At 39.4% G+C, this 26,411-nt stretch overlaps 1 protein-coding gene across 36 annotated transcripts in view; it reads right to left on the bottom strand.

The window, feature by feature from the left end:
- The window catches only part of clasp2 (cytoplasmic linker associated protein 2), a 380,999-nt gene that overhangs the window by 67,397 nt on the left and 287,191 nt on the right, over positions 1 to 26,411 (bottom strand). For all 36 annotated transcript variants that reach the window (XM_048530161.2, XM_059645804.1, XM_048530163.2 and 33 more), the window contains 2 exons: positions 8,776 to 8,939; positions 5,060 to 5,138 (listed from right to left, as the gene is read on the bottom strand). In XM_048530161.2, the coding sequence (XP_048386118.1) occupies positions 5,060 to 5,138; positions 8,776 to 8,939 (243 nt within the window). The remainder of the gene's footprint in view (positions 1 to 5,059; positions 5,139 to 8,775; positions 8,940 to 26,411) is intronic.

Here is a 26,411-nt window from a genome sequence, read left to right as displayed (position 1 = left end):
CACCACACTTCACTAACATGTCATTGTCCTGATAAAGTTCTGCATGCACTCCTCATAATACATAACAGTTCCAAGTTTTGTATCATTCACAAACCTTGAAATTCTCACCCTCACTCCAAGATCTGGACCATCTTTGAGAGAGCCCTGAATAAGGTTTTCGTTGGTTTACCTTACCCCCTCAGGCAAACATTTTTTGACCGTGCCTAAACTATCTTCTCTTCAAGGGCACCCAATTGTTTGTTACAGTTTTGTCAGCCACATTTCATACCAATTTAGCAGGGACAGCACCATTCTCGTACCACTGACATTGGTCCACCTCAAATTACTTATTTTCACTCAAATTACTTACTTTTACTCAAATTACTTTCTTTCTCCATACATAATCTGAATTTTATGACATTATGAATACTGTGCCCTAAATGCTTCCCCATTGACACATGATCGACATGACCAACTCATTTTCCAATATCAGAACCAACAATGCCTCCACCATTGTCGTTGAGTCACCCCTTGTCACAACTCCAAATTTCATGCATTTTCCTGTGGAGTTTCCCATCAAATGTGCTCCTATTAGTTATCCCATTCTTTGGTTGCCTATGGAATATACCTAGTAGTTTAAATGCCATCTGTTTAAAAATAAATCTTAGGAGATGGAACAAAAACAAAGTTGCTGGGAAAGCTCAGTCGGTCTGGCAGTATCTGTGGAGGAGAAAACAGTTAACTTTTCGGGTCCAGTGACCCTTCCTCAGAACTCTTCCTCAGACCCTTCTTCGGGAGATGGTCATTGCTGGCAAGGCAAGCATTTATTTCTGATTCCCAAATACCCTGGAGAAAGTGACACTGGCCTGCCTTCTTGAATAAGTTCAATGAAGGCATGCACACTGCAGTTAGGAAGGAAGTTGCGGGAGGCAGAGGTTGTAGATTTGAAAAGCCTTGGTGAGTTGTTGACTGCATTGTATAGATTGGTCGTCAAAACTGTGTGTTGATGGTAGTAAGTGATGGTGGTGAACAGGGTGTCAAGAAAATGGGATGCTTTATCCTGGATGGTATCAATATTTTTTCAAGCACCTAGGTAAATTGAGAGTGTTTCATCACACATGTGACTTAGTTTTGGAAAGATATCCTGGCAATTGAGGCAGCCCAGGGAAGGTTCACAAGGCTGACACCAGGCAGGAACTGTCTAATGAAGACAAGTTGAGTATATTGGACCTGTACTCATTGGAGTTTTGAAACATACAAGATTCTCAAAGGATTTGTAAGGGTGGATGTGGGATTTTTTTTGTGGGGCTGTTTTTCCTCGTGAGAGAGTTGAGAACCAGAGAGCATATTCTCAGAATAAGGAGGCACACATTTAAGACAGGAATGATTTCTTCGCACGGGGGGTTGTGAATCTGTCAATTTTTTTTTACCACAGAGGGCGACTGAGGCTGGATATTAAGTAGATTCAAGCTGTGATAGACAGATTTTTAATCAAGGGTCATGGGGAAAAGGCAGAACAGTGGGGTTGAGGACTATTAGATTATCTTATTGTATGCACAGCCAATTCAATGAGCTGAATGGCCTACTTCTACTCTATATGGTCTTACAGACTCATGCTTTGTCAATGGTGAACAGGCCATGGGGAGACAGGAAACAAGATACTCCTTGCAGAATTCCTTGTCTCTTGAACCATAATATTTTAACGGTTTTGTCCAGTTCAATACCTGGTCAATGGTATGCCCCAGTTATTGTTAGTGGGGCATTCTACAGCTGAAACGCCATTGAACATCAATGATCGATGGTTAGATTCTCCCTTGTTGGAAACAGTTTTTGAAAAGCACTTATGTGGCGTGAATGTTACTTGCCACGTCAACCCTGTCTATTTTCTCTCAACTTAATCTCTGGAGTTCAATTCTTTTGCATGTGGTTGGATCAAAGCAATGAGGTCAGCAGCCAAGTAGCCCTGGCAGAACATGAACGGAGTGACACTGAGCTGCTTAGTGCTGAAAAAATGCTGCTCGATAGCATCAATGACAACTTTGGAGATAACAAAGTGTGGAGCTGGATGAACACAGCAGCCAAGCACCATCTCAGGGGCACAAAAGCTGATGTTTTGGGCCTCAACCCTTCATCAGAAGAGCGGAATGTGGAGAGGATTCTGAAATAAATAGGGAGAGAGGGGGAGGCGGACCGAAGATGGACAGAGAAGACAGGTGGAGAGAGAGTATAGGTGGGGAGGTAGCGGGGGGATAAGTCAGTCTGGGGAGGATGGACAGGTCAAGGGGGCGGAATGAGGTTAGTAGGTAGGAAATGGAGGTGCGGCTTGAGGTGGGAGGAGGGGCTAGGTGAGAGGAAGAATAGGTTAGGGAGGCGGGGACGAGCTGGGCTGGTTTTGGGATGCAGTGGGGGGAGGGGAGATTTTGAAGCTGGTGAAATCCACATTGATGCCATTGGGCTGCAGGGTTCCCAAGCGGAATATGAGTTGCTGGTCCTACAACCTACGGGTGACATTATGGCACTGCAGGAGGCCCAGGATGGACATGTCATCTAAGGAATGGGAGAGGGAGTTAAAATGGTTCGTGACTGGGAGGTGCAGTTGTTTATTGTGAAGCGAGCGGAGGTGTTCTGCAAAGTGGTCCCCAAGCCTCCGCTTGGTTTCCCCAATGTAGAGGTAGCCACAACGGGTACAATGGATACAGTATACCACATTGGCGGATGTGCAGGTGAGCATCTGCTTGATGTGAAAAGTCATCTTGGGGCCTGGGATGGGAGTGAGGGAGGTGGTGTGGGGGCAAGCCCAACCTCAATGACAATTTTTATGATTTTGCTGATGATCCAAAATAAACTAATGGGATGGTAATTGGACTGGTTGGAGTTGTCCTGCTTTTTGTGGACCTCACATAACTGGGCAATTTTTCTATTGTTTAGTAGATGCCAGTATGGCGACTGTACTGGAACAGCTTGACCAGGTGTAAGATTAGTACCTGAGCACAGGTCTTGTATTCTATTGCTGGAATACCTTTAGAGGCCACAGTTTTTGCAGTATCCCAGGCCTTCAAATATTTCTGAATGTCACATGGAGTAAATCTAACTTGTTGAAGACTGGCATCTGAGACTCTGAGACCTCTGGAGGGAGCTGAGATGGATCAACGACTTGGCAGTTCTGACTGAAGTTGGTTACAAGTTTTTTGCAGTCATATTGCCTCGTTCTGAAGAAGGGTCACTGGACCTGAAACATTAACTCTGCTTCCTCTCCACAGGTGCTGCCAGACCTGCTGGGATTTTCATGCAATTTCTGATTTTGTTTCTGATTTCCAGTATCTGCAATTCTTTGAGGTTTTTGTTTTGCAATGATGTGCTGGGCTCGTCCGTTATTAAGGGATACTTGTGGAACCGTCACCTACTGTTAATTATTTAATGCTCACCATCAGTCAGAAATGGATCTGGCAGAACTCCAGAGTTTCACCCTAATGTAGTGGTTGGGATCATTGAGTTTGGTTAGCTCTCATTGTTAGGCATGTCTACTGCTGCTTAATTGGAACAAAACTGATTGTTTGGCTTAATAGTAATGGTAGACTGTTGGGTTAAATGAACATCATTAATTACAAATCTGCTGCCGGTGAGGTTCCATAGCACTTCAGTTTTTAATTGCTGGATCTATCCTATTTATTATCATGATAGAGAGGATGGTACTGTCATTCATCTCCACAAGGATTTTGCAGTGGCCACTCTGACCAATACTGTCATGGACAGATGCATCTGTAACATCCTGGTGAGGTTGAGGTCGAGGTCAAGTAGGCTTTTGCCTTTTGTTGGTTCTCACATCATCCACTGGAAGTTCACATCAGCAGGTGCATGGCTTGGTCAATTCAGTAATTAGTGGGACTACTAAGCCACTTTTGGTGATGGACACTGACGTCCTCCAGCCAGAGTAGATTCTGTGTTCTAGCTACCATCAGTGCTTCTTCTAACTGGTGTTCAACATGGAGAAGTATTGATTCATTAACTCAGTGGTTAATCCTGATGTCATGAAATTTTATGGAGTCCCGACTCATTGTTGGGGACTCTCTCCTAACATCACTGTGTCACAATCTGTCTTGCTGGTGAGACAGCACATGCCCAGGTAGGGTGCTGGTGGTCTCTGGAACACTAAGGTACGACTGAGTGAGTATGACAAGTCAGGGCGTTGCTTGAATATATGTTAAACAGCTCCATCAATTTTGGTACAAGTCCACAGATGTCAGTGAGATGGACTTGGCAATGGTGACATGACTGGGTGTGTTGTCATTGTTGTTTTTGGCACCTATGTCGATGCTAAGTCAGTTTGGTTCTCTTCCTTTTTGATTTTGTAGTTGTTTAGAACAACTCAAAGGCTTGTGAAATCCTTTCAGTGGTCCTTTAAGATTCAACCCTTTGCTGTAAATCTGGAGTTACATGGAACTAAGGGCATTAGTGAACCAGACAATTACCAAATTTGATTCATTGTCATCATTACAGGTATTAATCTGAATTATTAATTAATTGAATTTAAATTCCGTCAGCTGTCAAGATGGTAAGTGAACCTTGGGCCTCCGGATTGCTAGTTCAGTGACACTACCACTATATCATTGACACCACTTGTGCATCTTATTCATCTTTTTAAATAATCAATCCTGGTTAGAATTCTCCTGGACAGAATGAAGCAATTTTTAATTGGGAGTAGGTTTTCCCCCAAATATTGTAGTTTGCAGTTTTATCAATTTTCTAATCCCAGACAAAATGCAAAATATTCCATATTGGCACAATTAATAAATTGATATAGAAAAATGTTCATTTTTGAAGAGAAGTGATCAAAATAGGGAGTCTTGTAATTTACAACTGCCTTTGTCAAGATTTGCAAGAGATAAGGAATTCACAGTAAAAGAAAATCACGGAAAACTAAGAATGAGATGTTTTTCCACTGGTGGCTGGAGTGTGGCAGTTCATTGACATGAAAACAATAAACAAGGGAAACTAAAAGATCATATTCCACAAAGCAGGCAAAGCATATCCTTAAGATTAGAGTTGCTAAATATATTGGTTTCTACGTATATAAACTAACCTTCAAGTTTGGAGTCTGTGTCTGATCAACAGTGAACCTCATTAAAATACTGAACTGCAGGTCATTTGGGAAAGACTCCCTGCAAATAAATATTTAAAAGTATAGTTAGCTCATTCACTTTTATTCAACTTTACGCTGTTTAAATGCTCATTCATATTGCACCACCTCTCTTAAAACTCTTTTTTTAAGCAGGCCATTGAAAATATAACTAACAGTTTCTGTGGCTGCCGTGCATTTGCCTACAAACTATATTCCTGCATTTGAAGGCAGGATTTTGACATTTCTAAAGAAGTTGTCAATCTTTTCAGTGTGGCACTGTGTTGCCTGACAAGCAACTGTGAGCTAACAATCATTCTACATTCCAATTAGGATAGCACTGGTACTGAGCTGCCATTTGAAACTAAGTGATTCATGTTACAAAGCTGTTTGTCTTGCACTCATCAGGCAAATCAACCAAATTTCTGTTTCAACAATTTTTACTAAATGGGAAAAGGCAATGATTGGTTCCTAAGTCTGAATGGTCCAGCTGTTAACATAGAAAAGGCAATGGAAAATTATAAGCGCCTCATTCTTCTGGGTAATTAAGGAAACGTGCAAGGCTAGAGCATATTCTTTTTTCCGGAAAACTATTGTCACTTCAAGCAAGTGTCAATGAACCACGTGACAAGCTTAGCTGTTTTTCTTAAACTGGTTATACATGTAGCTGTTAACACACTCAGGATAGAATGCTGTCCGACTACAGAATCACACTGAGCCACAAATGTGTTGCTTTGAGTTTTACAAGCAAGGTCTGGTTGAGCAAGCCTACAGGGATCTCTGCAAACAAAAATTATATGCTCAACCCGTGGGCTTTTTTTGAATTACCTGGCAACATGGGAGCCTATCATTCATGACTGATGAGTGAGAGACAAAAAACTCAGTAACAATCTTTCAGCAATATTCCAAGTTTATGAATTACCATGCATCAAACTGATAAAAATCCAACTTGAAAAAAATAAGGACTTAACTGCTACTATGACACTTCTAGATGAGGGATCAGATATATTGCCGATGGGGAAGGCTGGAATTTTAGCAACAGAACAACTGACCTTCTCTATCATCATTTAACCCAATGTTAAAATGACAGTTTGAATTGCTAAACTAATCACCGTTATGTGCTCCAAATGAGACTAGCAGTTTTTGACAACTTCAGGCTAGTTTTATATTTTTAAATATAAAAGCTTCATTTTTATATTTAAATTAAGAGTGCAATGGGAGGACAGTGGGATGTGGGGGGAACAGGGCTGCAGTGCCATATTTTCCCTTCCAGGAACATTTTGTTTTCCCCTTTTTTTTATTTTTCATTATTGTCACATAGGTTCTGGGAGGCAATATTGCACTTAGATATTGGGTGATTGTTAATTTGGTGATGGGTTTCTTTATATTAAAAAAAAGACCCAAGTTCTTTGCCTTGGAGGGGGTCATAATTCCAGAATGCCTGACTTTCTTCCTCGGTTCTGTCCATGTGCCAATATCCTTGGAAAGGGAGCCCACAGTATTCACCAATACCTTTAAAGCACTGCAGGAATTTGCTTCCACCAATACCATTTTGATTTTGTTTCCTTCTTTTGTTTTTTCAGTTTTAAATTTTTGCATTTTGTTACACCACTGCTAGACAGCAGTTTTTGTTATCTGATAGGGTTTTGGAACATGAAACACCTGTAGCTGAATGATGAATGCATTTTGCACACACTACTGGAGATTAGGCCTCACTCTGAGTGAGCTATACAGAGCTGCCAGTGAATCTTAAAATTAAGTTACTGCAACATTCACAGTCAGAAAGTAGGCCAATCAGGTTGAGATTAATGGATAATTGGGTTTGAAAGTATTAGGCTTGCTAGCTCCACATTTTATTAAGTCTATGTTTAAAACTTACACTGTTGGCTATTGGTCTTTTTTTCTCAATCCAGATGAAACTGGTTGGCTTGAGATAAATCAATGTTGCAGCGGTATCTCACACAACCATTGGAACCACCAGCCTGTTTTGGACATCAGGACTTAACTGTTGATGGTTTTTTTGTCCTTAACTGAGGTAGCAGCACAATTTGGCTTGTCAAACCTATGAAACTCCTACTCACTGAATTTGAGATTATGGAGGCCATTTGATGCCCAAAACTACGTGTCATGTGAATGAATTTCTAATCCTTTGCTAGACTTCCTATTTGAGATAATGTCTTTCAAACATAACAATCAATTTTTTCTCCATTTAAATGCTTTAATTCAATGTCAGCAAACTCCTAGCCCTTATAAGCATTTCATTATGGCCATCAGATGGAATGATCAGTTGGTGTTTTCTGCTTAATTGTGTGCAAGACCCCATCATGGACTAAAATGCAGGGTAGATATTGTTGGCGTGTATTAGCCCAGACTAACATAAAAATGACATGCAAATGCACATATAGAGGCAAATAACAAATCACAAACAGCACAAGAAGAGAATCGAAGTACAAGCTGAATCAATCTCAAGCATTTTTAAAAATAAGGAAAACCAGGTCGGCAAAAGATATCAGAGATAGTAAGAACTGCAGATGCTGGAGTCAGCGATAACACAGTATGGAGTTGGAGGAACACAGCAAACCAGGCAGCATCAGAGGAACAGGGAAGCTGACGTTTCTGGTTAGGAAGGGGCCCAACCTGAAACACCAGTTTTCCTGTTCCTCGGATGCTGCCTGACCTGCTGTGCACCTCCAGCTAGACAAGAAACATAAGTTTTTGCTTTTGATGCCACTATAAGATTTGACTATGCATCAAAAACACTTACAAATTAATTTGTACACACTTGCACAGTTTGGTCCTTTAGTGATTATGTCTTCGTCAAACAGAATTTTCTCATTGATTCATCAACTCACAACTAGCTGATCTTCTACCAATTCCATTAGCTTTCTTAAAAAATTTAAGTGGCCTGAATCATCAAAATGCAGCCCCTGAAATCCAGATTGTTTCTATTTAATAAATTATTATGAATGAATTAACAAAGTCAGAAGTTGCTGGAAAAGCTCAGCAGGTCTGGCAGCAGCTTTTCACAGATGCTGCCAGATCCGCTGAGATTTTCCAGCGACTTCCGTTTATACTTCTGATTTACAGCATCCACAGTTCTTTTGGTTTTTAACCAAATTATTAAGATATTCAAATAATTGTAATGGAAATATGAGGCTTGACTGTTCCAAGTCTATGGTTTGAGTTAAAGTGGATTATTACATGAACATTCTTAGATTATTAGAAATTGCTTTTGAACAGTTTTCCCACTAAGCAGTATGTCAAATCTTCTACAGTTACTATGTTTTTGCAAACAATTGTATTCCTCATTAAGCTCCTTTATTTATGGAACATGCAAATAAACTAATAAGCAGAATCACAACTATATTTTTGTTTAGCAATGACTCTAGCATGGATACAACTTAGTTCAAATGCCCAATAAACATTTACTTCTTTGAGCTGTTTTGGTTTATATTTCTGACTTTCTTGCAGTGTGAAACAACCACCTGAATTTGTAAACTGAATATAAAAAAGTACGAGAAGAAGAATAAAGTGTAAAAAGGGTTTCTAAGTTTACAGAATTTAACAAAAAATCAGGATAATCTATTAAACTACATATGATTACCTAAAATAAATCTAGGATTGTTTAAAAACAGGTGTTATTGAGAATAAACCTGTGACATTTACCACACAATACTGACCTTGCAATATCAAGTGCTTTCTGTACCTTTGCCTGGACGGAACCAAGCAAATCAGCACCCATTTTCTTCAGTAGTTGAGTTAATAAAACAAACAGCCAGTCTTGAAGATCTTCCTTGTGAACATGAATGAAGTCCACCAGTGTTTCCAAAAACATACTGAAAACCTAAACATATGGAAATACAAAGAATCATGCCTTTGCAGCAAGTTTTATATTGAACTTAAATTACAATGAAGTCACCAAATGCCAATGTTTGCAAACAAGCAGAAAACTAGGCATATTTGCGTGTGTACTATATAATGTCTAAAACTATTTTTAAATTCTTAAATATTAGCCTCAAATATTCATGCAAATGCCATATTTAGAAACCTTTAAAACTTTTTTCTGATGCCAAGAAAATTGTTTCCCAATTTGTTATTTTAAGGTTGAAGTATGTGCCTCTCATTTGTATTGTTAAATAACCATGATGCAAAGTGGTTTGGATTGAGCAGTGTCGTTATAGTGGTAGTCCTGATATTAGCATGAAAGCCATGCACACCTGAGACCACTTCAACACATAATTTCACATGCATGATTTTGCATTTTTGCATTACAAGTGTAGCACGGTGCAAAACCAAGTTTAAAAAATACCCAGTTTATTTTGGTAGTTGTAGGGAGCTTTTTTTCATTTTAGTAATGAGTCTCTTTTGTCCTTCTAAAGGCCCTGTTATTGTGATGGGGTATTGTCCTGTGGGTGCAAGTTTTAGTCCAGAATCTTATCCAAGTAGCAACAATTCCAGTGTAAGCCTGAAAGTAGGCTATTTGACAGACTGAGGCATCATTGTTTGCCCCCACAACCCAGTAACCAAAAATATGCATTTCCAATAGAGGTCAAGTCATTTCCAAGGACAAGTCTTTCAACTCCTTCTCTGGGAGTGCTGAAGTTAATTATATTCTACCATCAATATGGTCCAGATCAATTAACTCAGCACAGACAAGGGAGTGAAGTGAGGACTTTATTGTTAAATATCTCACCAATCAGTCTGAACATTTGGGAATTTTTTAAACTTAGTACAGTGTTTTGTTAAGTTAAGAAAGAAGCAAAGCTCACAACTGCTGCTGAGCAACAGGGCAGGGTTCACCAGCTGGGAAGCATAAATTCTATGATCCTGATCCAGGATCTGTGAAGTGCATATCATACTATACTAGATTTTAACACTATCTAGTGGAAGATCTTTCTATATTTTCTTGCATAAGAAACTCGGACAAGAACTATCTTCTATGTGGTTGTGCAATATTTAACTAGTCAGTGTATTTGTTTTATCAGAGAAAAATATTTCTAACACATGTTACATCATTTGATTAGCTGTGACATTTGTAGTTAAATACAAACAACTTACAGCCACTACCAGTCATCACAGTAGAGCTTTCCACTTGATCATTAATTTCTTTGCACAGAACTAAATCTGAATCTGTTTTTATGTCTTATGCATCGTAATAGCGAGATGGAAATGAGATTACATTGCTGACTTGTGTGATCTTATTTTGTAAATTTTAAAAGGCACAGTTGAAAGGTAAGGAAAAACTGCACAAACATTTTAAAGTACCATTACTAGCAGAGCAATAGCAGTTATATAGGAACAATAGCCGTTACAAAGAAACATTACAGCATTCTGTGACTGGTGATCCAAAAACCTGGATTACGCTAAAAGCAATATCAGTTATTCATGGAAAAGGAGAGATTGGAGCATGATAGAGTTTAAAAGATACACGAATGATTGTGAACACTGCGGAAAGAAAAGTAAATCAAATAGAAAATGGGAGAACAGTGTAAAATACAATGCTGTGCACACCATGAACCATTAAAATGAGCTGTTTAAGGATGCCCCAATGTGACAGCATTGCATAGTTTGTCTCAGAATGCCTAAGACAATACAAAATTTATACTATAGAACGCGCAGGATTTTCATGAGATGGTCAGAGCCAAAAGAATCCCAAACTCATAACTTTAGTGGCCTTCAATTTTTTGCCATTCCTTCTAAGCAAAGTACCTGTACATGCTCTTGAATATAGTTAATACTGAATATTTACTAAGACTAGTGTTTGTCAATGACCAAACATTCAGTAACACAGAACACTGCAAAGCCAAGATATTCTAAAACCGTGGAATTCAGTCCCTATATTTTGTTGACTTTAATACATTCAGCTGACCAAAGAAAATGATCTGCATAAATCAGAAGAAACTTGAACCCCAGTTCTACCAAACAGCAAAGTGCTTGTGCGATCACACAAGATCCCCAACTAATATTCACTTCATCTTTTGAAAAGGTGAATTTTTAATTTTCACTCATTTTGTAACAAACTTGGTTAAGTATTTGCAAAGCCATAATAAATAAAATTTTAAATGTGCTAGAAAATTCCATAATCAAAATATGGTAATAACTTAAGTTTTAAATTATCTTTGGGGAGTGTAAAGGGAAGGAAAGCAGCACCATTATTCAACTGGTAAGGGTAAATTCAACCTTTGAATACGAAAAATGAGTATTTTTTACATACTAAGTGAACTGATAATGAAAAAGAATAATATCCTTGGAACAAAGATTTGTTTGCACACTTAACATACTAAGATACCTTACGATCTCTTCCAATTCCACCTAATCAGCTCAAATGTAAAAAAAATGGACAGGGAGGAGAGGATAGGAAAGGATACAATGATGGAGGGCAATGAGGGGAAATCCTATGAAAAATAATGAAAACATCTGCCGTGAAATGCGTACAGTGTATGTAAATAAACAGGGAAGCTGGGGACAATCATGCTTTGGCAGCAACTGGACATGCAGGGATAATTAAATAACACAGGTGGAGGAACACAGTATGTCAGGCAGCATCAGAGGAGCAGGAAAGCTGATGTTTCAGGTTGGGACCCTTCTTCAGAAATGGAGGTGGGAGAAGGGTGCTGTGAAATAAATAGAGAGAGGAGGGGTGGGGGTGGGGTAAGTAGGTGGAATGGTGATAGGTGATTGGTCTGTGAGGTGGGAAGGGCGGATAGGTGGGGGAAAAGATGGACAGGTCAAGGAGGGAGCGGATGAGAGGAAGATAAGTAGGAGAGAAGATGGACAGGTCAAGGAGGTGGGGATGACAGGGGCTGGTGAAGGTAGTTTGGATGGTGATAGGTGAGTGCAGATTGGGAGTAGAGGAGATTGGTCAGTGAGATGGGAAGGGCGGATAGGAGGGAGAGAAGACGGACAGGTCATGGAGGCAGCGATGAGAGGAAGAATTGGGATGTGCTGTGTTCCTCCAGCTCCACACTGTGTTATCTCTGACTCCAGAATCGGCAGTTCTTACTATCTCTGATGCCAGGAATTATTGATGGCTACAGAAAAAAATCAGGGTTGTAAATCAGAAACTGCGATCAACAATATATTTAGAAAGGATAAAAAGGGAAAAATGGGGGTTGCAGGAAGTTTCATTTATTCGGGATAATACAACAGCATTGTAAAACAAAAGCATAGTTATCAACAAAAACAAAAACAGAAACCTTATGGGTTGAGATAATAAATAAAGATCAATCACAGCAATTGGTGATGTACAATCACCTAATTGTGTAAGGGAGTGGAGTAAGGTGTATATAGTGTACAAAAGTTAGAAATTGAGTAAAAAGAAACATTAATCAAGGGGGATTTCAACTATCCATATATTAGTTGGAATGAAGATGAAGGGGATAAAGGAATGGAATTCTAACAAAGTGTAAAGGACTCCTTCCTGAACCAATATCTAAGAAGCCAAACAAAGGAAGCTTCACTATCTAACATGAACCAGGGTGAACAAAATAAATAAAAATTAGGGAACATTTAGGAAATAGTGACCATAATACAATTCATTTTAATTTGATCATAAGGAAGGGCGTATATATGATGAAAGCATTGTTAATAGATTAGACAACAGCTATTTTTGAGAACATAGAACATAGAACATAACAGCACAGTACAGGCCCTTCGGCCCTCGATGTTGTGCCGCCTGTCATACCGATCTCAAGCCCATCTAACCTACACTGTTCCACGTACGTCCATATGCTTGTCCAATGATGACTTAAATGTACCTAAAGATGGCAAATCTACTACCGTTGCAGGCAAAGCGTTCCATTCCCTTACTACTCTCTGAGTAAAGAAACTACCTCTGACATCTGTCCTATATCTTTCACCCCTCAACATAAAGCTATGCCCCCTCGTGCTTGCCGTCACCATCCTAGGAAAAAGGCTCTCCCTATCCACCCTATCTAAAAAAGTGGCTACCATAGCTACCATATTTAACAGAACTTTTTACAAAACTGTTCATGGGAGGTGGGTGTCACTGGCTGGCTAAGCAGCAACTAGCAGCATTACATAGGGAATCCTCGGAGTTTGAATTACAGAATGAGAAAGTGATGTCATCAGAGGATTTCATCCAGCCAAAGAACTGTGAGGAGCAGTGTTAGCCAAGGTTGAAAAGTTTAAGTGGCTGCAAGTTCATAGAATCATAGAATTTCTAAAGTGTGGAAATAGGTCATTCGGCCCAACAAGTCCACACTGTCCCTCTGCAAAACATCCCACTCAGACCCATTCCCCTACTTCTGATTTCCCCATGTCTAACTCACCTAACAGAAACATCCCTAGTTCACCATGGGCAATTTAGCATGGCCAATCCAGCTACCCTGCACATCTTTTGACTGTGGGAGGAAAACTGGAGCACCCGGAGGAAACCCATGCAGACATCGGGAGAATGTGCAAAATCTACACTGACAGTCGAACCCAGGTCCCTGGCACTGTGAGGCAGCAGGGCTAACCAGTGAGCCAACATGCTGCCTGATTTTTTTTTCTTTGTTAAAATGGCAATAAGTCATGATGCTGAGTCATATTGTTGTTGCTAATCACTGCACATGATACAAACTACACCTCTTCCTAACATCTAAATGCTGCTTTACTAACTGCTTGGCTTGTCTTACATGTTTGTTGGTTTTCTGCATAGGTCAGATCTCAGCAAGCACTAGAAGCTGTCTATTATCAATGGGCAGAATAAACAGGGCTTGAGGTTTGCAAGTGAGGTATTCCTGCTTAGTGGGGAGGTAGACTGGAGGATACCAGGACCAGATTTAGAATCCGTATAAGAAAACACAGTCCAACTCAAAGGTGAATGGAGGGAAGAATACTTTAGAAAATAAACAGCCACGGAACCACACACGAGTGCAATGCAATTACAGAAGAAAATGGTCAGTTGTTCTGTTGGCCTGGTGTACGTAGGCAGATCACTGCATAGATGTAGAAACGTGGCACTATACAGAACATACTTTTAAATGTTCGCTATAATGTACTTTTGTCTGGGGCTTACAGCAAATAAAGAAAGGCTACGGTGTAAGAAGAGGCAGTAAGGAGGAGAACTGAGAAAGTTCCTGGCAGATATTCAGTCCTAGCTTTTGGTACTTGAAGTTATGTCACAAATAAATTAAATGACTAGTTAGTCTGAATGGAGGTTGTGGAGAAATAATATTAACACCCAGCACTGGAAATATTTTAAAGGGTGGAGGAATCGTCAGTTTATCCTAACTTTAACAAACAAAGGAAGAATCAAAATCTTCAACTCAAAGATGCTGAATTCCTAAAACATACATATCAAATATGAGCAGAAAGGATGCTTTCTGTCCCTCAGGCCTGTACCAACATTCAACATGATCATGGTTGATCTATTTGTGTTTCAAATTTCATATTTCCACCTAGCCGATTAATCTTGAGTTCCCTTTTAACAAGAATCTATCCAAATGAAAGAAATATACTGGAGCTGCTGGAAACCGGAAAGAAATAAAAATGCTGGAAAATCTCAGCAGGTCCGTACCATCTATGAGAGAGAAACAGAGTTAGTTAATAAGGTTCCAATACGAATTCTTCAGAACTAAAACAGGATGGAAAATGATTGTTTTTATGCTATTGACATTGGGTGAGGGAGAGCAAGTAGAACAGATGGTGAGGGTGTTCTGAGCAACAGATGAAGAGAACGCTAATGGCAATAAAGGAGAAAAAAGATGTCAAGATGTGGAAATGATGTGTAAACTGGAGAAAATGGGACCACTCTGTTGAGAACAAATTGGGTTAGCTACAAAGAAGACAGGAAAGGGATGGTGTCACGTGGGGTCTATAATCAAAATGGAGGACAAAAGTCATGCACTGAGGTTTTTAAGCTCAACATCAAGTCCCAGAGGTGCCTAAGGAAAGTCAGGTATTGTTCCTCCAGCTTGTGTTGAGCTTTCTTGAAAAACTGTAGTAGGCCCAGTGCGGACAAGTCAGCATTGGAGCAAAGTGGCTTACTGAAATGGCAAGGGAACAGATTTTAGAATTATTTAATATGCCACTTGTATCTAGGTACAGTGAAAAGTGGATGATAATACACCACCTCAGAGTACAGAATAAATTACTGAATCAATTGTATGAATGGTAAAATAACTGAATAAAAAAAAATTAAATTGGTATTACTAAAACTGAAACAGCTTCAAAAGTTCATCTCTCCCTTCCCGTAGATTTCACCCTCTCTGCTCCTCCAGTTAGTGTCTTTCTTCCACAAAGAGTGAGGTTGTTCTACAAAGTGGTCATCTAATTCACATTTGGTCTAGTCAGTGTAAAGGAGGCCACATTGTGAGCAGTGAATACAAAAGACTAAGTTAAAAGACCATAAGGAATAGGACAGGAGTAGGCCATTCAGTCCCCCTGAGTCTGCTCTGCCATTCCATAGGATTATGGCAGATTTGATACTTCTCACATCCACTTTCCTGCATTTTGCCCATAACCCTTGACATGATCTACTGATGAAGAATCTATCTTGGTCTTAAGGACTGCTTGCCACAAAGAACTGTGGGAACAGAGTTTCAAAGACTCTCAACATTCAGAGAAGAAATTCCCTCTCATCTCAGTCTTAAATAGGAGCCTCTTAACTCTCATACTCTGCCCTCTGGTTTTAGACTCTTAGCATTTACCCTGTCAAGAGACTTATGAATCCTACATATTTCAATGAAATTGCTTCTCATTCTTCTAAAGTCTAAAGTGTCGAGACCCAACCTATTCAATCTTGGCTCATTCAGATAATCCCTCCGAACCAGGGATGATTCTAGTGAACCTTCTCTGAACTGTCTCCATAGAAATGATACATTTTCTGAAATAAGAGAACCAAAACTGTTCACAGTACTCCAACTGTTGTCGCACCAGTACATTGTACAGTTTCACTATGACTTCCCCTTTCTTGTACTCCAGCTCCCTTGATATAAAAGACAATGTATTTTTAAGTTGTGGGACAGTAAAGAGGAAGGAGGTGAACAGGCAAGAGTTATACCTGCAGTTGCATCGGAAAGTGCCATCGGGGAGGGTGAGGAAATGCTAGGAATGATGTGGGAGTGTACCAGAGTGTCATGCAGGAATGGTTCATGTGAAAAAAATGACGAGGGTGGGAGGGGCAGATGTGTTTGGTGGTTGTATCTGGATGAAGGTGGCAGAAGTGGCACAGGATGATCCTCTAAATATGGAAATTATTGGGGTGGAAAGTGAGGACAAAGGAACTCCTAATGTTCTTCTGGGACCGAAGGGAAGGGTCAAGGACCGAAGTGCAGCAAATGGGTTGGACGCGGCTGAGGGCCCTATCAATTACAAAATCCTTGGCTGAGGATAAATGAAGACATTTTAGAGACACGCTGGTGGAAAGTGGCATCATTGTAACAGATGTAACAAGGAGAAACTGGGACAACAGAATAGAGTCCTTGCAGGAAGCAGGATGCTGTTGAGACCATCACTGTTTTTTTCTCATTCTTGGTTTGGAACTAGGAACTGAAGTTGAGAATCAAACTTTGAACAGCAACTTCACTTAAAATCAAAACAAGAGAAAAAAACAAACTGATGTTTGCATTTGAGAATAACATAAACAGCTGCAAATGCTTAAGATTTGAAACAAAACAGAAATTAGCTGTTACAAGTCTTTTTTTAAATTTATCCCTTCACTATGTCTGTCTGAGAGAGATAGTGGGGGGTTATGATCAAAGAAGATTGGGTTTAAATCATAGACATTAATTAAGTTATCCAGTTGTTTAGAATTGATCTATTAAAGTTATGGTGGGGTCTCTGGTAGTACGCTGGTAGCGTCCCTACTCCTGGAGCAGGAGGCCCCAGGTTCAATAGAACAGGTTGAATTGAAAAATAAATTAAATTAAAAAATAAAAGTAATTTCTTCATTTCTGTTTAAATCATGAACTTGGAGATATCTGTTATTCTTAAAGTCTGATTAGGAACAACTGGGTAATTTTGATGCTCATTAACTATTTTAATTTCACTGTGTGCATCTAGTGTTAGCAAGTCTGAATTGGTCTGGCCTGCTATCCTCGTGTTATTAAAATGCAAGGAGGTGTAGTCAGAGTAACTGGGAGTTGAAAGGTTTTATAGTGGAAATTGGAGGACAGGTAGTCATTGCCTCCCCAATATAAATAGTGTGGTTGCAAGAGTCACTCAGAAGCTGGAATTCCAAAGTGAGTAACTCAGTATTGGACTGTGGGAAACCTTCAAGGCCGAAGTCAGGAAATGTGATAAAATCTGTCTGAATGAATGCAGTTTCATGAACACTCAAAACATTTGAAACTACTCAGGTCAAAGAAGCCCATTTAATCCGCACCCTAATCACCATCTTAAGCAGTCATTCTGTCCATGACTATCACCTAAGAACAGTTGTGTGCAACACAAAGTTCCTTTGACAGCACCCTCCAAGCCCACAGTCTCCATAATCAGGAGGAGCAAAGGTAGAAAATGCCTGGGAACACCCATCACTGAAAAACTCCCCTCCAAATCACAGGCTGTCCTCACTTGGACTTACATTAAGAACATGCAAAGAACATAGAACAGAACAGCACAGTTCAGGCCCTTTGGCCCACAATGTTGTGTCAACCTATTATCCTACTAAGATCAAACTACCCTGCACACCCTGCAATTTATTATCCTCCAAGAATCACTTAGAAGTCTCTAAAGTAACTGATGCCACTACCACTGCCAGCAGCACATTCCACACGCCCACTACTCTCTCTGTAAATTGCTGTTCCTTCGCTGCCATTGGATCAAATTCCTGGAACTCTCTCATGAATAGCACAATGGGTGTACACACACACATTACGTGGCTTACAGGGTTAGTTTATTAAAAAAAACACATTTACTCAAACCACAGCTCCGACACATCTACTCTTAAAATAGAGAAACAGCAAGCAGGTTGTGGGAAACTTTGAAGTTGATTCTCCCCAAAGGTGGCATTTCCCACGGGCTTCACTGAGGATTCTGAGCAAGATCTTGATCTCAGAGTTTCAAAACGTTGAAGGAGGATGATTGAGAATCATTGAGAAGCACAAATTGTCCAGATGGGAGAGGTGGATTGCTCAGGTGAAGTTGTTGAAGTGTCTTGGAGCGGTGAGAAAGTCATGACATGTGCATGTGCATGGGAGTCACGTGGGAAATCTAAACTTTTTTATTCCGGATCAATTGCTACTTGATTCATTATGACAGTGGAATGAAATAGCAAGAACCAGGGAGACATGGTTGTTTGCTACATTTCTATAGGTTTTTACACAGATTTATTAGAATCTTTTCTTTGTAGCTGTAAAGCCTGCTAAGTAGCATAACACTATTTAAATCAGATGGAGACTTAATGCGCAACAGCAAAGACGACAATGTTCACCCCATACTAGCTCATCTAGACAACGTTCACTTGACACTCCTAGCAATGTTCACCATCCTCCGAGCTCACCCTCCCTACATCTGCCAATGTTTGAAGAAAGATGGTAAGCACTGCCAAAAGGAATCTGAGGAAGAGTGGGGTGAGCATTGTTGAAGGGAGTTTGAGGAAGACAGGTGGACATTGTCTGTGTGTGTGTGTGTGTGTGTGTGTGTGTGTGTGTGTTTGTTGGAGGGAAGGAGTGGTGAGCAGTTTGTGGTGTTGAGAAAGAGGTGAGCATTGTCAGTGGAAGGTTGTCTGATGTCAGGGCTGGCAACTCCATTTAAAACAATCCAACTCAATGAACTGAAAACAGAACTTCATGGGTGAGTCTTCAATTCATGATGAGAAAAGAGGCATGGCTTCACTGGTGTTATCCTTGCAAATGGACGTCCAAATTCTCCAGAGTTGGTGTGGAAAGACACAAAGGACCCAGCAGAAAATAATAAATAGACAAATTACAAGAGTCAGTGGTAGGCACACCTTCTCTAGGTAATCAAGGCCAGTACATTTTCTCATAATTTTGGCAATGGAATCATAGTCCAATATCCACATCAGCAATGCAATACTGGAGATAGGACTATCATTTCCATAGTCAGAACCATGGTATTTTCCTTAGATAACCATTTCTGCTATCTTGAGGTATTTACTAACCTCTACAAGTGTATAGTATGGAGGTGCTCCTGCCACCAATCCTTCTTCATCTTGGATTATCTCATTATTAGTGGTAAAGTATACACCACTGCACAGTATCGATTGAAGGGTCTTTGTTCTTACACAACAGGATTGATTGCTTGACAGCATGAGTACAATTTTAATTCATTATGTATAATGTCTCAGACCATACAGAGCTCAAAAATAGAACTGCCCCCTCTGAAAGCGAGAGCAGAACTCCTTGCCTCTACCCATAGACTGCGTGTGACATCAGATGAAAGGATGCAAACAATATGTGGAGAACATTATCGCTTCAGAACGATTACCTTATATAACAGGAACAACTAAGTCTACTTGGCTGATGGACTAAGTGGCTACTCTGTCTCCACCCCATTCAGAAATGGTAGTTTTGTTAAAGAAAGTCCACAAACTTGCTTACGTGCTTCTATATAAATATTTCATTGAACATTCTTGTATTGAATGCAACAGGACATTTTAATATGAATTACTTATATTTAACACATCACACAACATTCTGAGATATTACATCAAAGTGGACAATCAGTTGTTCAGTCATTTCATCAATTATCTAAACTTGGGACTTTAAGAGTTGTGCAAAGAGCAGCATGAACTCAGCAACATAAACAGCTTCAATGTAGTGCATTCTAATCAGAGATCTGATTGACTAATGTTCAATAACACTTCCCTGCATTATCAACATTGTTCTTTAGTAAGTAAAACATCTCAGTCAGCAAAACAGTCCTCTTAAAAAAGGTGCCAATTCCTAATCATTGGTGAAATACAATAAAAGTGGATAAGTTCAACAGATGGCTTTTCTAAATTTCAACTTGAAATATACATTGTATTTTTGGTTTTTCATCCAATGGGACATGAGGCTTTCCATCATTAGAAGGCAGATTTCCTTCTTACTGCAATCTTCACAGAAGAAAATCTGGCATACTGTTTGGCAAGTAAAATTTTCCAGTGACTACACACAATTTTACGAACAACCCTAAAATCCTTAATAACAAAGTATGAAGCTGGATGAACACAGCAGGCCAAGGAGCATCTCAGGAGCACAAAAGCTGACGTTTCGGGCCTCTCTGATGAAGGGTCTAGGCCCGAAACGTCAGCTTTTGTGCTCCTGAGATGCTGCTTGGCCTGCTGTGTTCATCCAGCTTCACACTTTGTTATCTTGGATTCTCCAGCATCTGCAGCTCCCATTATCTAAAATGCTTAAGTTTTTTTCCAAGCCAACATCCACAGGATTTAGGATATCATGTTGTGGAGGAGTACAAAGGCTATATTTGGAAAGTCCCTCAAAGTAGAATGGCACTGGTGAAAACCCTTGAATAAATGTCAAAAATATGGATGTAGCAATGGGAGAAGTGAATCACTGGAATTGAATTACACTGGAATTGAATTAGCTAAATGCTGTTTGTCTAAGTATCTCATAATGATGTGTAATGTGTCTAAATACAAGCAATTCATTTAACATGTCCAGTTGCATTCAATACAAGAACTAAATATTTACATGGAGGACTCTTGACGTGCAGTGGTAGTGTCCCTATTGCTGAGCCCAGGTTCAAGTCCTACCTGCTCCAGAGGTGTGCAAAAACATCTCTGAACAGCCTGATATGAAAACATATGAAATATTTACACATTAACTTTTGACAGCTCAAGGGTTCAACACGGCATTCAGGCTGGCAGCTTTGCTTATAAAAGGAACACATGGCATGATATTGGACTTAGTTTGCTTGTCTCAAGTTGCAATTAGGCATTACTTGCAAGTTTGCAAAACAGTCTCTCTGACTTACAATGTTAAGAAATAAAGAAAGGCTTAGATTCACTAACAAACAAGCCTCAAAAGAAACAATATCAATATTCAGGAAACTATCATCTGAGGCAAAATCCGGCGAATAGGCAGGAGTTCCGGTAATAAGGCACATGATAGAGAATGGTGATCAGTATCTCAGCTCAGAAGACATGGACATGTTTGGATTCTGGTTCAGAACCATCAAAGACAACAATGAAGCTATACTCTAGTTCAATGAAATAAGGAAGACTGATCAAATGCTGACTAAATACTGATGATGTTGAGGAATCAGCCGTTTAATATTTTAGTACATTTAGAAGGAATTGAGAAACATTCTCAACTTTAAATTCAGAAATTTTCACTGAGTACCAGTGCTGATCGGAAGATATTAATATTGTAGTGGCTTAAAATTTATCAAATGGCACCAAAGTAGAACACTGTAGAGTGCCACTTTCAAAATACCCTGCGGCTATATTCTTGATTGTGTAATTCCTCAATTGTAACAATCATATTTAGTTGCCCCCAAGGCCTGAATATTGTTCTACTTCTACTGTGTTTCACAACAGATCAAACAAATAAAAAGCAGAATAAACAATCATCAGGAATATTAAAATACTTTAAAGTAAGTTAATTAATCAAAATAAATGGTGAGAAAAGAGGAAGCAGTTTTCTGCATGAGGTACACACGATTGAGTCTGGTGATGTGAATCAGGTACTGATATAGCTAAGATACCACAAATTACAGTAAAATGCTAAGGCCGTCAGAACTATAAAAGTGCCAAAGAAGTAGATAACAGCTGGCTTACATTTTGCATTACAATAAACAAAACCTGAGACCAAAAAGGTTATGAAATGCTGGAAACATCTCTAATGTGGTGGCAGCTTGTTGAGATACTGTTTTAAGTTAATTAGCCAAATAGTGAAGGTCAGAAATCACACGACACCAGTTATAGTCCAACTGGTTTATTTGGAAACAGTAGCTTTCAGAGCTTAACACCTGAAGGAGGAGTGAGGGTCTGCAAGCTTGTGCTTTCAAATAAACCTACTGGTGTGATTTCTGACCTTATCCACCCCAGTTGAACATTGGCAGCCCCCTATCATAGCTACCGAATAGTGAAAACATCAGTACTGCCCCTCTACAGGAAGTTAAGCTTGTTCTCGTGGAAGATCACTTTGTGAGGCTTTTACAGATTAATTAAGAACAATTTATAAAGAAACAAAATACATTAAAACTTGTTACATAGAAGCAGTCAGGCTTGATTCACGCATAGCCTGTCATTTCAGGACGAATAACCATAACAGGGGAAATCTACTATCTACTGGATAGAATCATAGAATTTTCTTGTACAGAAGGAGACCATTTGACTCGTGCATGTACTGGTTCTCGAAAGGGTTACCCTTCTTAGAATCATTCTCCAAACCTCTAAATTCATCATTTCAAATATATATCCCTCTCTTTAAAACTTTGTATGGAATCTGCCTCACCAGCCACCCAGACAGAACACTTCAAATCCTAACAAATCTCTGAGTAAAGACGTTTCTCCATATCTCACTCCCAACTCTCTTGCTGACAATCTTGAAATTATGAGTCCGAGTTATTGACATACCAACTAATGGAAACAGAATATCAGAATACTAACGTGTTCATAATTTGATTTATAATAAGCGTCCTTAATCTTCTCTGCTCCAAGAAACACAATTTCTTTAACCTTTTGTAATTCCTCACATCATTCGAGTAAATCTCTTTTGCACTCTCTCCAGAGCTTTAACATTCTTCCTTAAATAAGGTGCTCAGAACTGAACACAATACTCCAAATGTGGTCTGACCATGAACTACGGAGGTGTTGCATCACTCCTTTGCTTTTACACTCCATGCCTCTAGGGTCTTCGGTTCTGAAGAAGGGTCATTGGACCTAAAATGCTGCCTCTGCTTTCTCTCCATTCTCTGCAGTCAGACCTGAGTTTTCTCAGCAACTTCAGCTTTTGTTTCAGATTTTCAACATTCACAGTGCTTTGTTTTTAACTGACTGTACCATTCAAGCACTGTTAATGAATTAATATGGCGAGGATGCCTCTAACAATATACAGGTGTTAAAGGGCAGCAAGGCTCAACAAGGTCTTGTTTTTAGTGGTTTGGTGCATAAGAAGGATGGCCAAAGACAGAAGAATTTCAGTTGACAGATGACAAGAGACCTATACTCAGTCAACCGGTGGAATGAGGTAGCAATCTGAAGAGGATAGACTGAAAACCAAGCAATTTTTAGGTATTATTTGTTATTAGTACTTATTATGATAAACTTAATAAACTCAGTAAAACTTGTGAAAACACGTTTGTACCTACAATGGATTGTGTAATTAGTTAGGACTATGAGTTTTAAATTGGCTCTCCGTTTACATTGATGTAGGTATTACAATCAAAGTTAAACAAAACCCCAAAATCTAACAAAGAAACAGGTTATTTCAAACTTGGTATTAAAACAGGAGCAACAAATGATCTCTATTAATGAATCCTCTCATGAAGAGTGAATTTAATGAGATAGAGCTTCATGTTCAGTTTCAGGATGAGAAAGGTAGGCCTGAAGCTCGTGACTTACACTTTAATAAGGACAATACCAAAGATATGAGATAGAATTGACTACAGTGGACTGGGAGAATAGATTAAAGGATAAAATGGCAGAGAAGCAGTGACAGAGATTTCAGAGGTATTCCATAATTCTAAACAAACATATACTCTTTTGAGAAATTAATCCTCTGCAAGAAGGATGGACCATCTGTAGCGTAAAGAAATTAAGGTTGGTGACAAATTGAAAGAAAAGACAGACAACACTGAAAATCAATCATAACCCAACAGATTGGAAAAATGTTAAAAGCTAGCAAATGTAACTAAAAAGTGGTACAGGACATGGAATGTAGCAAGAAGGCAGCTCACCTTCTCAATGGCGCCTATGGACGGACAATAAATGCTAGCTCAGCTATAGATGCCCATGCCCCACTAAGTAAATAACAATATCAGAAAAAGATACCAAGATGGATAAAAATGGTCAGTAAGAGCTTTTCCAAATATCTATGAAGAAAGACAGTGACAAAAGTAAACATTGGGGAAAAGGAGTCAATGATAGAAGCTCTGAACCATCATTTTGTATCTAGCTTCACGGTTAAGGGCACAAAAACGTCCAAAGAATTGTGTAAAAATCAAGGAGCAAAAGGAGAAGATTCACTAGAAGAAAAAACAAGGAAAACTGACGGGACTAAAAGCTACCAAGTCCCTTGGTTGTCTGCATCTTATAGTCTTCAAAGAATCCAAAGAGTGGCTTACATGAGTTCTTTTGACTCTTTGAGCTTTCTCTACCACTTAATAAGATTTTGGCTATTCTGTTTGTGTAATCGAATTTAAATTTTCAAATTCCACATTCCCAAATACATCCAATAACCTTCATTCCCCAGGCTCAGAGGAATTTATCTTTGCCTTAAAAATATTCGATGACAGTGAGGCAGAACGGTCCAAAATCATGCCATCCTCTCAGAATAAAGATTTGTCATCTCTGTCCTAAAACTGTATTACCTAATTTTACAACAGTTCTCCCTAGTTCTGGACTCTTTCTAAGATTAAACATCCATGTCCACCATGCCAAGATCATTCAGGGTTTTATGTACTTGAATCAAGTTACTCCAGTGAACACATCCCTTTGTCGAACCTATCCTCATAAGACAACCAGTTCATTTTAAATAAAAACCAAAAGAACAGCGGATGCTATACATCAGAATCAAAAAGAGAAGTTGCTGGAAAAACTCAGCAGGTCTGGCAGCATCTGTGAAGAAAAAAATCAGAGTTAATGTTTCCGCTCCAGTGATCTTTCCTCAAAATTGATGTTAGCTAGAAAATGTTGGTTTATATGCAGAAGATAGGAGGGGGATGGGGATGGGGCAGGGAGGGGGATGGGGATGGGGCAGGGAGGGGGATGGGGATGGGGCTGGGAGTAAATGACAGATAAAGGATAGAGCCCAAAGAGAGAGAAGAGCAGTTGAATAGACAGAGGAGTTAATAACAATCTGGCTAGGAGGATGAATAGCTGTAAATGGGGACGGTTAATGACTAACAATAGGTAGCATGTAATGGCAGGCTATGTGGTGACAAGCCCTGGCGTGTGGGATAGGGGGCTAGGACAACAACAGCACCATGGCTCAGTGGTTAGCACTGCTGCCTCACAGCACCAGGGGTCTGGGTTCAAATCCAGCCTTGGGTAATTGAGTAAAGAAGAAGAAATTTCCTAGCATTGGAGACAGTTCAGAGAGGGTTCACTAGATTAATTCCTGGGATGAGGAGATTGTGTTATGAAGAATGGTTAGGCTTATTCCTGTTGGAGTTAAGAATCAGAAATGACTCATTGAAATATATAACGTTTTGAGATAGCTTAAAGGAAAAGATGATGAAATCAGTTCTCTAGTCCTGTGGACAATCTAGAATGAATGGACACAGTTTTAGAATAAAGTTATCTGTTTAACTCATAGATGAGCAAGCATTTCCTTCTACCAGAGGGTTGTTAATCTGTGGAATTGTCCAACCCAGGAAGCAATAGATGCTGGGTCACTGAACATATTTCAGGAACCATTATGAATCTTGAAAAGAGTCAAAGATTATAGAATGCATGCAGGAAAATGTAGTTGAGCCACAATCGAAACAGTCATTACCTTAACAAATGGCAGAGAAGGCTAGAGAGGCAGAAGAACTGATTTCTGCTCCTATTTCTTATGTTCTTCTGATTAGCAACTAAAATGGAGACTCATGCATGAAGACAAAGAGCATGGTTGAGGTAGTAGATTGATATTGCACATCCTTCTTACCAAAGAAAGGACTTTACCAACGTCTTACAGAAGTAAGAGACAAGTAAGACACTGGGTGGACTAAAATTAGGAGGCTTTAGAAAGGCTGACTGTATCACCGTTAGATGAATTTAAATGTACTGAAAGAAGTAAAGACGACAATTGTTGAGGCACAGGCTCAATTGTACTTAGATATGTGGGTAGAGCAAGAGAACTGCTGAATTACAAATCTTACAGTCTTGTTCACAAAATGATATCAGGATATAGCTATTACACATCAATTTAACCATGGTGGTGGGAAACATTTTAAAAATCAACATCTAGGACAAAATTAGCAGTCACCTGAAGGATGGATTAATTAAACAAAAGCAGAATGGATTTTTTCAGGATAACTTGAAGGAGTTTTAGAAGATTGAAGGGGGGCCTCATTGAAACTTACAGAATATTCAGAGGCCTGGATGGAATGGGTGTGGAGAAGATGTTTCAGTTCGTTGAAAACCGAATTGGAGCAGATGTGAGGGCTTTGTATGGGTCAAACTATTGATGCCATTACTAATAATTGCTTTGCATTTATTCAGTATGATCCTTGTTTACAGCAAAAAATCTCCCTA

The sequence above is a fragment of the Stegostoma tigrinum genome, chromosome 5 (genome assembly GCF_030684315.1).
Source record: "Stegostoma tigrinum isolate sSteTig4 chromosome 5, sSteTig4.hap1, whole genome shotgun sequence".
Lineage (NCBI taxonomy): Eukaryota > Metazoa > Chordata > Chondrichthyes > Orectolobiformes > Stegostomatidae > Stegostoma > Stegostoma tigrinum.
This window is presented reverse-complemented; position numbering and strand designations above follow the sequence as displayed.